A 13,731-nucleotide genomic window follows, 5' to 3' on the forward strand; every position below is an offset into this window, starting at 1 on the left:
GGCTTTCTAGGGGAGCCTTCCTATTCAAAAGCTTTTCCTTAGCAACTTGGTCCTATGAAAAGAAGTCCAAGCCCCTTAGCCTGGCATCTGAGACTACTGAATCTGGCCCCTCCTGTCTTCTCTTCTTCTCCACTCCCTTCTTGCTCCCACCAACCCAAACTCTTTCTGTCCCTTGGTCACATAGCAAGTTCTCACACTGACCCACCTTTACATGCTGTTCCCTCTGCTCTTCCCCACATGGGCCATTCCTATCCATCCTTCAACACACAGCTCAAGTGTCTCCTCTTCTGAAGCCCTGGCTTGGGGGGTTGGGCCCCACAGTTCTTGGGGCTCCCTCTGCACAGCACCGTTCACACCACAAGGCTGTAGGTTTCCAGTCTTGCCTCCCTCATCAGACCAGGAGTCCCTGAGAGCAGGGTCTGGGGCTGTGTCCATTCTGTGTCCCTAGTGACCAGCCCAGTGGGCAGCAAGCAGGCATCGGACAGTTGCTGTTGAGGGAATAAATGAATGGGTAAACACAACAACGCCAGAATGGGAGAATGCCGAGTGGGTAGGTTGTATAGGCCCAAGCCCGGGGAGTGTAGGCCTGACTTGACAGCAGCCTGGCTCAGGGTGAGACTCCCAGGCCATTAAGACAGAAGGCGGGTACTGCTGGGAGCTCTGCCTCCCCTACTTGGCTAGATCCCAGCCAAGCCATCAGCAGTCCCTGGGGACGGGAGGCTAGAGTGGGAAGCAGCAAGAGTGGCAGGAGCTGCTTGGTGGGCAGGGGCAACTGGGGGGTGCAGGGAACATAAAGGCGATTAACTCTCACTGAGCTGAACCAGCTCAGGCAACCAACAGGTCCCCTACAGAGCCTGAGGAAGGAGACCGAGGTTCGCGTCTGCTGAGGAGCTTCAGCCCTGGCCTTGCAGCCAGAGGAGGTGGACAAATCCACAGCCTCAGTTCCCCTGTCTGGGAAGAGGCAACTCCATGATTTCCAACCCTTGGCACCCTGACTAGAAACCCGCTGGGGATCTCTCCTGTTCCCTTGTTGGCCTGAGCTTTCCAGGGGCTTTTCCCTCCAAAACCCTGACCCTCTGAGGTCCTGGCACCACTCCTCCCACCTGAGCCCAAGCCCAAACCCAAGCCTCCTTGACATTTCCCTTCCCACCTTCTTTCCCAGGCCCTCCAACTTCTCCCTTCGGAAAGGCCATGGTCACCTGCCCCTTGGTCCACCTGGTCCCAGACCTCCTAGATGCCCACACCTGCCTAGCCTCCCTGGTCTCCCTGCCCCTTCACTCTCTTCCAGTTCCACTGTGACAGTGCCACTGAGGCAGCTTTCTCAACCCCAAACCTGATTCTGTCCCTCCACCACACGGAGCCTTGTCGGGCTCCCCAGGACCCTCAGGGTAAAGCCCAAGAGGTCTGGAGTTCCCAGTCCTACAGGATGAGGCTGCTGCCTCCCCCTTTAGCCTCCTCACAGCTCCAGGCACATGGCCCGTTCCCCGCCCAGGGCCTTTGCTTATGGCGCTCCCACTCCACCCCCACCTGTTAGCTTGATCCTGATCTTTATGCTTAATTATTCTCAAGCTATTTTATGTCTAGGAAGCTTAGGAGGCCCCAGAGGGCAGAACCATTATTGCCTGTTTCTTTCCTGCCTCTCCCCTCAGGGTATAGTATGAATTGTCCTGGGCTCACAGGGGTGGTCACACATTCAGCCACCCCCGCCCTGCCTCAGTGGGCCAAAGTGTTCCAGCTGTGTCTTCAACCACCAGGGGAAGGCAACAGCCACCCACGCCCAGGGGGATGAACACACACACACACACACACGGACACCAGCCACACAAGCACCAATATCCACTCACACACACCAGCATCATGCTCACACACCCACACTCGAACACTCAGGTTAACAGACATCCACGTCTACACACACACACACACACACACACACACACACACAGCGCAATGCTAGTATTCACGTGTGGGCAAATAAGCACACACACATGAACGTACTGGAATCAAACAATGCACTCGGTATGGGGGTCACTCTGCACATCTTAACATGCCTGCGAACACACCAACTCTCACATACACACACCTGTGCTGACACGCAGCGCAACCTGCACCCACACGTGTACAGATGAACTCGGTCACACCGCATGGCTCACGCATCCGGACAGGTTGCTGCCCATCCCACCATCCAGGACTCCACAGGCCCCTCCGCACCCCACGTGTCCCCTTGCCCCTCACAGACGTATTCACACACATACCTTCATGTGCAGGCAGAGGCCTGCCCCCCTGAGGACTTGGGGAACACATGTCACTTGTCACCCACCTTGGCAGCCCTCAGATGGTGGAGGGCCACCTCCACAGAACCACCCCCCCCCCCGCACAACTAAACCCGCCCCCCCCCCCCCCCCCCCCCCGCCAGCATGTGGAGGACCACGAAGCTGGTGCACGAGGCCTCATTCAACTAGCCCCATGGCTCTCTCCAGGATGGATGTTTTGGGGGTAAAGTTGCCTAAACTGGTGGCTGTGAATCCCAATCCCATGAAAGGCAGTTGCCCCAGACCCTGTTCTGTGCCAGCGCCACTTATTCATATTCATGTTTGTTTTCTCCCTCCCTCATTCTCTCTCTCTCTCTCTCTCACACACACACACACACACACACACACACACACACACACACACACACACACACGCGCTCCTAGACATCTCCTCCTTCTCCAGGGTCCCGAATCAGTTTAATCTCGGCCCCCCCCCCCCCGCCCCTGTCCCCGCCCCAGAGCTCCTTGGAACTCCCTGCAGACCTCCCCCACCCCCAGCCCCTGGAAGGATAATTCAGGTTCATTACTAACCCCTCCCCCAGCCCCTTCTATGGGACCCCAGCCCCATCGCCTCCTAGGTTGATGCCAGACACCCCCAGCCCTGTGCAGAGGCCCCCCAGGTTATAGTCCAGCAACCAGGCTCCCAGGAGCAGGGTTGATCCCCGATCCTTCCACGTGGCTCAGCCCCACGCCAACCCCAGCTCTTCACAGGCACTCCCAGGACCCTTGTCCCTGGTGCGTCTTGCAGCCGCTCACCCAAACCCCAGCCCCTCGATAGTACTCACGGCTCAGCCGGTCGCGCTGCCGGGTACTGCTGGCTCCTGCAGAGGATGGAGTGGCCGCATGCCTGCCCCATCGCTCCTCATCGTCTGCCTCCCCAGCCAGACTAAGGTGGCACCTCGCCCTGTCCACCCTGCCCGGGGTGCCAGGCAAGGTGCCTGGCCCAGTAGGCACGGGGACCAAGAGCGGTAGCCTGTCCCCAACTCAGCCTGGACTTGATACCCCGACCCAGTGCTGCTGCTGCCCCAGTTGCTCCCACCTCTCCTGCTGCCACTGCCTCTGCCGCTAGGCTGGCTCTGGGAGGAGGTTGGAGCAGGTCTGATAATGCAGAAGGGGGAGGGAGGAGGGAGGAGGAAGAGAGAGGCCCAGACAGAGAGGCAGAGAGGGAGGGAGGAGTAGAGAGAGACTCTGGCTGGGAGAGGAAAAGAAAGATTCACACACAGAAGAACAGAGACAGAAACAGACAGGAAGGAAATGCGTGAAGGAGAGAAGAGCAGGATCAGAGCCTCAAAGAGATCAAGACGGAAATATAAAGAGATCAGAGAGGCATAGGGAAAACACATACAGATGAACAAAGATAGAAAAGAAAAAAAAAGTAAAGATGGGAGACAGCGAAAGAGAAGCAGAGAGAGGAGCTTAGAGAGGTAGGAGGATGAAGGATTTGCACTGTGCATGGACTAAAATGGGAGCTAGGGGTGAGGGACAGATGAGTGGGACCCAGACCCTGCACTACCCCATTCTGGAGGCCCTCAGGGTCAGGGGACACTTCTGAGCCCTCCTCAAGTATGGAAGGGCCCCGCTCCAGGCAAAACCAGCTCCTCTGGGCTCCCTTACTGAGTCTGTATCATGGTCCTGGGGTGTGTCCCCAGCATGGAGCTGGGTACACAGGGGGTTCTGGGGACTTTTGCTAAGGTCGTTTGGACTCAAAGCCTTGTCACAGAGTCCACTTTTGGTGGCTCTGCTTAGTCAGAACACTGTGGGACCTGATGCTGAAGCATGCACTTTTATTTTTTTAGACTTTATTTTTAAGTAATCTCTACAGCCAATATGGAGCTTGAACTCACCTCCACTAACTTCTTCATTCATTCACAAACACCTATCATTGGCCAACTTCATTAAATAGGACTCAGACTGTTCCTTGCCTTGGAGAAGCACCAAGTCAAGGTGTGTGTGTTGGGGGGGTGGTTATGACTGGTAGTGTGACAGAAGCACAGTGTCTGTCATGCCCAAAGAGGACCCTAGACTCAGTCTAGGATTTGTGAACATCTCTGTAAGAGAGGATACCAGGTCGGTCTTTAAAGGACCCCAGGAGAAGGGGGTGTACTCACCAGTAACCTCACTTCTCTGACCAGTGGGGGCAATACCCCTGGCCCCACACGCCAGGATCCAGGCTGCAAAGCCCATGAGACTGAGTGAAAACCTAGCCCCTGTTAATGGGCACGGGGGGAGGGCACACAACAGTGGTGGGATGGACAGGAATGACCTGGCTTGTGCATGAGGCCTGTCCAGGCTGACAGAAAGGTGGTCTTCTCATGGCTGAGCAAGTGTCAGGAAAGAAAATGGGAGGGAGCTTTTGCTTCCCACTGTGGTCCCCGAAGGTAAAATTTCAGACCTCTGAAAGCTCTGGCCGAACTGTTTTCTCAGCCTGACCTATACCTGGGACCTCGCTGCCCCATGCCTTCCAGCTGGGAAGGCATTTTTCAGGCCCAAAAAGTCTAGGCCCTGGCCCATGTCCAGACTCAGCCTCTCACAGTTCCCCTTCACGGCCCGAGGAGCCCGGCAGTCAGCAGCTGAGTCAGAGGGGTTCAAAGCAGGGCACCTCCCGGGCACAGGGGAAGCAGGTGCACTGAGGCCTCACCTACTACCGGGCCTCCTCTCTGCCCTCCCACTCTGGAAACGGCAGTGGAGGCCTCATCTTCAGAAATTTCCTGGGAATATACTCAAGCAAGTCAGGGAGGAGGGAAGGTCTCCCCCCATCCCACTGCCACACCAGACTCCGCAGCTGCCCCAGAAGTAAGGAGTCTGCAGAAACGAAGCTCAAGAGCCAGAACTCCTGGGTCCTAGGGTACTCCCGGGTTAGAGGTAGGCAGGCGGAAGTTCAGATCCCTGCTCTGCCACGTGCCCTGGGCAACTTATTTAACCTCTCTGAACTTTTTTTTTTTTTTTTTTTATAAACATATATTTTTATCCCCAGGGGTACAGGTCTGTGAATCGCCAGGTTTACACACTTCACAGCACTCACCATAGCACATACCCTCCCCAATGTCCATAATCCCACCCCCTCCTCCCAACCTCTCTGAACTTCTATTTAGTTTTCTCATCTGAAAGGAGAGGTCACAATTTCCAAGCTCAAAGAACTGTGAGGCTTTGGAAATGTCTGCCAAGTTCCCAGTGGAGAACCTTCTTCCTCCCCTCCCGTTCCCTTAAGAGGTTGAGTTGATCAGGCTGTGAGAGTAATGGCCTTAAATGTGGGGCAGGGGCTGCTGTAGGGCAGTGCCGGGATGGGGGGAGGCCTCTGAAAGGGGAGAGGGCCCGAGGTTTCCGGCCTGCTCTCGGCTCCTCTGGCTGCTTGCGGCCTGGGAGGCGGGTCCAGCCGGAACCCTAGGCCCGGAGCGCTCACGGCGAAGCCCCACCCCGCCGCAGGCCCCGGCCGCTCTCCCGGGTGCTGATCCGGGCGTGCCGCGCTCACAGGCCTGGGCCGTCGTTGTGCCGCGGGTCGGCAGACCCCGGGTATGGCTAGTTGGCAGAACCGGCGGGAGGTGAGAGGAAGCCGGGAGGGGGTGGCTGTCCCAAGCGACGGGAGGGTGCAGCCTCTGGGATCCAGCCTCCGCCCTGCGCCCACTGCCTCTCGAGGACTGCAGGCTCCAGCTAACTCCTCATTGCCAAAGAACGCCGCTTCTTCCCAGCGCCCTCTCCCGCCTCCTTCCTGCTTGGCTGTTTCCCTCCCACCTTCCCTCCCACCTTGCAGACGGCCCCTCCTCTGTCTCTCTCGCTGCCTCATCCTGTCTTTGCCCCCTCAACATGGGTGCTCCTCACAGGAGCACCAGGCCCTCTTTCTCCTCTTTCTCCACCCTGGCCTCAGGGAGTTTGGAGCCTTCCCCCAGTGCACCATCTCCGAGTGCTCCCGTGCAGGCCAGCCCTCTCCCCAGGGCTCCAAACCTCCAGTACAGATTGCCTCTTGGACATCTGTGGGAACATCCCAGAGGCCCTCACACTCAAATATTCAACATCCAACATATCTTTTGTCCCTAACAAAGGCATCAGCAAACTTCTAATCCTGTCTGGAAACTTCAAAGTCATTTTGCCCCTTTCTTCTCCTGCACTTCCTGTGTAAATCTGTCACCCTCCTCTCCCTCTGTAATCCTCTCTTCTGTCCACTGCTTCCATTCCTCCAGGCCCAGCTTACTTCCCCCTTCTCTGGTCTTTCTCCAGCCCCTCCAGAGCCCTCAACCCCACTATTCCACTCTACCCTGCCTCTGGTACTATCTAGCTCGTCATATAACTCTTCCTTGAAAGCCTTGCATGGCTCCTCAGTCCCTTCAGGATAAGCGCCAAGCTCGTCAGCCTGGTATTTGAAGTCTCTTGTGTTCGCTCTGACTGACCTCTCCATTCTCTGCTCCACACGGATGAGGGTCTAGTCCCTAAGCGCGCATCAGTCCTTTTTTCCTCCTTGACTTGGTACCCTCTGGTTCCCAGGCTCACTTCCCCCTCTTCTTGCTTTTCTCTGCCCATCCCAAATCCTGGCCTAACCTTCTTGGATCAGTTCACACACTCCCTGCCCTCACCCACAGGGGACAGGGTAAACAGGAGGAACCACTGGGTTCTGGGCTGAGCAGCCTTTGGCTGCCTCCCTCTTCCCTGTCATCTGTCTTACCGTTCCACACCCCCTGCTCAGGGTCACCTCATTTCTTCTACTGGATCACACTTCTCTCAAGGACAGGCCAAAGTCCTCTTCACCTCAGCCCCAGTCTGTAGCCTTGGGGCAGCCTCACCAGGTCCGAGTGAGAAATGTTGAGCAAAGTAAGGAGCAAACACCGGTGAGTGCAGAAGTGAGACAGTGCTTGAGAGCTCAGCACAGGACCACACCAGAGCAAGGTCTCAAGAACAGGCTGTAGGTGGATTGGGGGGGGGGGGCAGATTGCCCCACTCTGTGGGAACCACTGCCCCACCCACCCACAAGGGCAGACTGAGGCCATGGAGTATCCCTTGGCCTTCCCAGGGGAAGGCTGGTAATTGGCAGAACATGGATTTCACGGAGGCTCAGCCTGAAAACTCCTGGGTGACTCCCTCTGGCTGGGAGCCAGGATGGGCCCGCATCTGAGTCTTGGCAACTGAAGCCCAGGGGTGAGGGGGGAAGTGGGGAACTCGGCTCCATCTCACAGTGCTTCTCTGCCTCCCACTCAGCCAGGAGGATGCCACCTGTGGCTTCAAGGACAATGGCTGAAGGAGCACCAAGTCCTCACCAAGGGCCTGGCATACTTCCCTGTGTTCCCACACGGAGGACAGACCCCATCACGCCACAGGTGACAAGGCCCTTGTTGACAAAGGAATAAAAAGCCATGCCAGGCTCCAGAACAGCTCTAAGTTGTATGGCTTCTTCAACACCTTGGTAAGGTGGCTCTGGGGACCCAGAACTGAGGGTTGAGGCACTGTGTGGGCCTGCTTCAGGTCCAGGATCAGTCTGAGCTGCCCCATGAAAGAAGGGGTGACCTCACACCGGGGTAGTAAGCTCCCCACTCCTGCTGGGCAGGGGAATGAAGTGGTGGAGCAGATGGCCAATTCAAGAAGGGGAGAGGCAGTCAAATTTCAGTCCCTCAGCCCAGAACCCAGTAACGCTTCCTGTCTCCACTGCCCTGTGGATTTGGTGGGAGGCAGGGGGTGCTGAACTGGCCCACTGAGGATGGAGAGATTTGGGATGGACAAAGAAAAGGAAGAGAGGGAAGTTAGCCTGAGATGGGGCTAGACCAGATGCTTAGAAGGGCCTTCTGCCTAAGGTCAAGGTCATCTCCTTGGATGTCTGTCTGGAATATGGACCAGGCAGCACAAGATGCCAGAGCCAGTGGAATCCAGCCCCTTATGGTGCAGCGGGGAAAACAGGCAAGAGGGCAGAAACATGCCCAGCTCACACAGTGAACAGAAGGCAGGCCAAGACCTAGGACCAGGGACTTGTGGCCACTGCCCCACTCCACTACCTCCTCCTCCATACCTCTTCTGCTGGGGCACACCGCTAGGAAAGAAGGCTATGGATATAGCTCCTGACCCTGGGGAGGTATCCCCAGGAATGTGGCATTTCAGCAGGATAGGTCTGAACAGACGTGGCTTCCGTGGCTTCATACTCTGGGGAAGGTTTCACCTACCCTGGGGTTCTGGCCCTAGCTTCCTCACCTCCACTACCCTCCAGTGAGGCAATTCTCCTTCCAGGAGGCCCTGAGCTACCCACTCAGCCCCAATCTACCTCTTCCCCCTTAACTCCCCGCACCTGAGCGGGGGCGGGAGGGGGTGTGACTCAGTGGGATAAAGGCAGCTGCTATATTTGAATGATTACATAAGCCAGGAGGGAGGCAAGGTCGGTAGACAAGCTGAGGCTGGGCCCGGGAAGCAGGGTCTCCTCCATCACACAGCGCCTGCCTGGGCTTGGACAGGACTCCACGAGGACCTGGGAGGTGTGAGCTTGCATTGCTGGACTGTGAGGGATGTCCTCCCTACGGCTAACCACAGTAGAAAGGCTCTGTTCCCTCTCCACCTTCTTAGAAAAATAACCCTGGGGCTTCTAGAAACCTTATGGCCAAACTTAGACTAAGCCCCAGATCCTCCCCTTGAACTCTTTCCAGAAGGAGACAGAATGGACAACATGGTTTGTCACTGACTCAGAGAGTGCTTGCTGGGAGCGGGGCACCGGGCCTGAGGCTTTGCTCACCTGCACCTTCTGGGAGGGACCTGTGTTCCTTCTCAGCCACGCCACTTACTAGTCACCTGACACTGTCAAGTCCATGCCTTGGTTTCTTCACCTATAAAATGAGAATACCTTCCTCATGGGGTGGGTTTGTTGTAAGGATCAAATGAGAAAACACAAGCAAAGCCTTAGCCCTGGTGGCGGCGGGGGGCTTCACTGTGGCTCTTCAGTATTACCATCTGCGCCGCTGTCATCGTCAACACTAAGGACCGGCTGGAGGCCTCCCAGATCGGAATGACGCCTGTGCCCCAGTGACCAGTGACCCGGGTGGAAGGTGGGAACCCAGAGGAGAGAACTGATTCTGAGAGTCAGGAGCCAGACTTGCTGTGTTCCCCTAAGCAAGCTCCTGCCCTCTCTGGTCCTCAATTAGTAAATGAGCCCTCAATGAAAGACCCCCGAGGCCCTCAGCTCTGGAGCTCATGTTTGCAAGAGAATCCACCCTCCCCCCAAACTGGGGATTCGTGACTTGCGGCGTTGGAAGCTGCAGTGCTTCAGGGTGGGGGTATCCTGGGCTGGTATGAGCTGGGGGTGGGCGCCAGCACAAGGCCCATCTCCTCAGAGCTCCTTGGCAGCTCCTAGAAGGCCATGGGGGGCCCCTAGGAGGAGGAAGGCTGTGCCCACCCAAGCTGTGTTACCATGACGCTGGTCTCCATGGTGCCAGGCACACAGGAGGAGGGGCTGACGTGACAGGATCTGGAGGCTCAGGCCCTTGGGTCCCCTAGGCCTGTCCCTCGGTCCCCATAAGCCCCATGAGGTCCCCAACCTAAGGCCCCCAGGAGGGAGGGCAGGAAGGAAGCACAGTTTCTACCTCAGGGGGTCGAAAGAGTGCTAAGATGACTCGGAATGACCGAGGCACAGGGGGAGAGAGACAGGAGCAGAGAAGTGGCAGAGAGGGAAGGACTGAGGAGCTACAGAAACAGACGGAGAGAAAAGCGGGTGGTGGGGAAGACGGGTGGGGGGGAGGAGGACGCTGTCGTCAGGGAGTGGGCTGTGCCTCCCAGGCTGACAAGCGGTGGGAGGGCTGTCCAGCCCATCTCTTTGGTCTCAGTGTCTTGAGGTGGTTGGTGGTGGGAGGACAGAGTGGAGGAGGAGGAGCAGGGTGGGGGCAATTTTCCTAGAGAGCTTTGTTGTGGGGGCGTTCAGACACGTGCCATGTATGCGTGTGTGCGTGTGTGTGTTGGAAGTGCAGGCTGAGGTGTGCAGGCACGTGTGTACAGGGCATGTGTGCGCCCGTGCCACTGTGTCTCCAGGGTGATAAATACAGCAGGAGGAGCTGGAACCAGGGCAAAGAAAGTGCGGAAATTTCCACAAGCTGAGAGTGGTGTGGGAGAGGGGACATGCCAGAACTGGACCAGCTCGGGCTGACTGGGGAACCCTGCCCTGGTAGCTCCTCCCTGGGCCAGGCCCTAGCTGGGGTCAAGTGACTGGACACAGGCACACATACTCTTAAGTGCACACAGTATGGAAGAGCAATCCAGAAGAGCTTCCTGAAGGAAGTGTCCTATTGGAGGAGAGGTTGGGAGGTTCATGCCAGCTGTACTTATGTGTATATGTGCGACAGACAGACATTCCCCAGCAATTAGGGCCTGGATCACACGTTGGTCACAGAGCTAGCTAAAGAAACAGGAATTGTTTCTGGTGGGGGAAGACCCCAAGGAGCCCATTTGACTAGGATATGGTTACATTTAAGAGGCAAGAAGGGCAAAACCCCAGCACCAGAGGCATGGGGAAGAGGCCCCCAGGGCACTAAGCTGCACCACAATGGGCTGTTCATTGCAGGGTCACAACACCTTGCCCTTGCATCATGCTGTTCCGTCTTCTTAAGACACCTTTCCCCCTTAACTCCACCTGTAGAAAGCTGCTCATCTTTGTAGCCTCACCTCCTCTGTGGAGTTTTTCCTTATCAATACCCCTCCTGGAAGTGCTCCCCCGCACCGGAATTTACTTATGTGTTCCCCCTCAGTGTCCAGTAAAGCTCTGTACACAGTAGGTGTTCAAGAAGGGCTTGTTGAAGTAAAAGATACGAGGCCTGGAGAAGACTCTGGATGCCAGGTCTCCCTAGACATGTGCGAGAAGGGGATTACCAAGGGATAGTGCGAGTTACTTCACACATATTAGCTCATTTAATCCTCCCATTAGTAGGTACTATTAATACCTCCAAAGTAGACGTGAACAGTGAGGATCAGAGACCTCAGGAACTCAGCCACGGTTCCAGAGCTTATACATGGGAGCGTGGGCATCTGCCCAACGGGTGTCCAACACCCATGTTCTTTCCCAGTGAGCTGTGGGCAGGGGGGGAGCCACCAGAGCACGGGGCCCGGTGAGAAAGTCTCCACTCCAGGCCTCCCTCCAATCCCTTGGATCTGGGGGAAGGAGAAGGCAGGGCCCATCTTCCCCTCCCCTGTCCTATGGATTTCTTGCAGAGCCTGGGGGTCTCCCGAGGCCCTCCAAGGCTGCAGAACACTTTGTAGGGTGAGCGGGTCGGGCAAGGAGGAGGTAGGAGAGAGAAAGAGTGAGACAGACAGATATCCCACCCCATCGCCCAGCCCTTTCCCTCTTCCCTCCTCCCTCTCCATCCATAATGCTCTCCACCGACTGACTTGCCACAGCCTTCTCTCCCAGGGCTCACTGTGGTCAGGCCCAGACTTGGGTCACCGGGTCCTTCTCTCCAAACACCTCAACCCGCCCTCACCCTGGCTTGAACCCCTTCCTACCACGTATACCGGCAAGGCTTCCAGTTTTCAGGGCCAGCTTGGGGGTACCTCCTCCTCCAGAAAGCCCCCTCTTCTCCAAGAGCTGCTTCCCACCCCTCAATAGGTCTAGTTCTGGGATCTTGACACATCCTACCCCTCCCCCACAACCCCAACCTTAAATGTGAATATAAACCACTCAGGGTCCCAAGAGGCCCCATTTCTTAGAATCCCTGTGACCAAGACCAGCAGAGTCTCCTGCCCAAAACCACCCATCACGCTGTCGTCATTGCCGTAATTCATTACAGTTGAGACCTGAGGCTCCTGTTGGGATGTTGTCCCTGATCCCAAGGGAAAGCACTTTAAGTTATCATTAACTCCTGACAGTTCAGATCCCCTCTCCCAGTGGACATATGGGGCCACTTATAAGAGGAGAGAGAAGAATTTAAATCAGGAGGGATACAGAAGAGGGAGACTCCCTCCCCCTGAAAGAGTGACTATAGAAACGGACCTCAGGTTTGATTCAGGAAAGCTATGTGACCTTGCACAAGTCACTTCCCTTTCTCTGAGCCTCCCTTCTCTGAGCCTCCTCAGGAGGAGACAGTGCAGAGAGCAAGGTGCTGACCCACAGTGGGTACTTGGAAAAGCGCTACTCTTTCCTTCTGGCTCCTAGATTCTGGGAGTCCAAAGCACTTGGTGTTGCCTTCCAGAACATCACTAGTCTTGGAGTCAAAGGCAGGGCTGGGTCCCACCCCACACTCCAACAGAACACCACCTGGGCCTGGACAGCCACACTGGGGTCTCCAGAACCTGCTCCAGGACGGTAATGTTGAGCTATCCATGGCTGCCCCCTGGTGGCCCAACTGAGTCACTGCAGCCAGTCCCTGACCCTGGGCAGCAAGGCTGGCAGCCTAGCATTGGGGCATTTCCAGTCTTACCCACCAGACTCTCTCTAGGCCTCAGAACTAGCTGGTCAATCCAAGGTGAGATCCAGGGAAGAATTCCAGCCCCTGAGCACTTGGACGACAATCTTGTCCTAGCTGCAGGCAGAATGGTCGGACTTTCAATCTGTCAGCCTGGCCCAGAGCAGCCCACCTAGGGGAGGATAAGAGTGGGACTCAAGGGGCTTAGCCCCAGCCTATGAAACTGGCCAGGAGACCTATTCCAGTCTGACATCCACTCCCCCTCCTCAAGAGCCTGGAACACAGAACCTGGAGGAGCTTTCAGCTCCCCAACATCCCATTCCTACACCATTCCCCAGAGTGGGAACATATGAATCAGAGGTCAGGTGACCCATCTCCACCCCCTTTGCCCAGCCCCCACTGGCTGAGGCTAAGGTTGGGAGGTCAGCCTGTCTGCTGGGCCCCTGGAGAGAGGGCAGTAATGAGGCTCTAAGCAGAGGCAGGAATGTGGTGTCTGGCACCTTCCCAGGGAGTCCCAAATAGGTCTCTGAACAGCTCATTATCTCCCCCGCTTGCCAGGGCCTTGTCTTCCTGGAGGAGGCAACCAGGGAGTGCCCAGTGAGGGCAGCCTCCAGGGGTAAGGCAGGGCCCATCTCTGGAGGGCCATGCATAGGGACCAAGGGACACCTGAGGCTCTTCTTCCTAATTTAATAAAGCTCCTGTGACTCTGTGACCTTGTGTCTCAGAGGGGTTGGTGGGGGGCTGCCCTGAGTCACTCACGGGCTACACCCAGGCCCCGGCCCAGACTCTAGACTGCAGCCAGGAAAGGGGCTTGCTCCAGCTGGGGTATGTCCTGGCCAGGGTCAGGATAGGCCTTCCCAGCCCGGCTGCACAGGCGTGCAATGGGGATGGCATGGAGCTGGGCCGGGGCTCTGCCTGGGGCAGGAGGGAGGGGCTAAACAGCTTAGGGCCCCGGGTCCCCCCAGCTTCAGGGCACTAGGCACTCACCTTTGGGCCTCCTGAACTCCTGGCCCTTCCTACACCAGAGCACCTGAAACCCCCAGCCAATCACAGGCCTCAGCAATATAGGATAAAAT

The 13,731-nt window shown here is 56.7% G+C and overlaps 1 protein-coding gene across 1 annotated transcript in view; it reads right to left on the minus strand.

Moving 5' to 3' along the window:
- Positions 1-3,165, minus strand: part of LOC111159411 (phosphodiesterase 2A) — a 93,694-nt gene extending 90,529 nt beyond the window's left edge. Inside the window, exon 1 of the mRNA XM_022521850.1 lies at positions 3,095-3,165. Coding sequence (XP_022377558.1) covers positions 3,095-3,165 — 71 coding nt within the window. The remainder of the gene's footprint in view (positions 1-3,094) is intronic.
- Between the last annotated feature and the right edge of the window lie 10,566 nt (positions 3,166-13,731).

Source organism: Enhydra lutris, unplaced genomic scaffold, assembly GCF_002288905.1.
Source record: "Enhydra lutris kenyoni isolate GAN:26980312 unplaced genomic scaffold, ASM228890v2 scaffoldscaffold68, whole genome shotgun sequence".
NCBI lineage: Eukaryota > Metazoa > Chordata > Mammalia > Carnivora > Mustelidae > Enhydra > Enhydra lutris.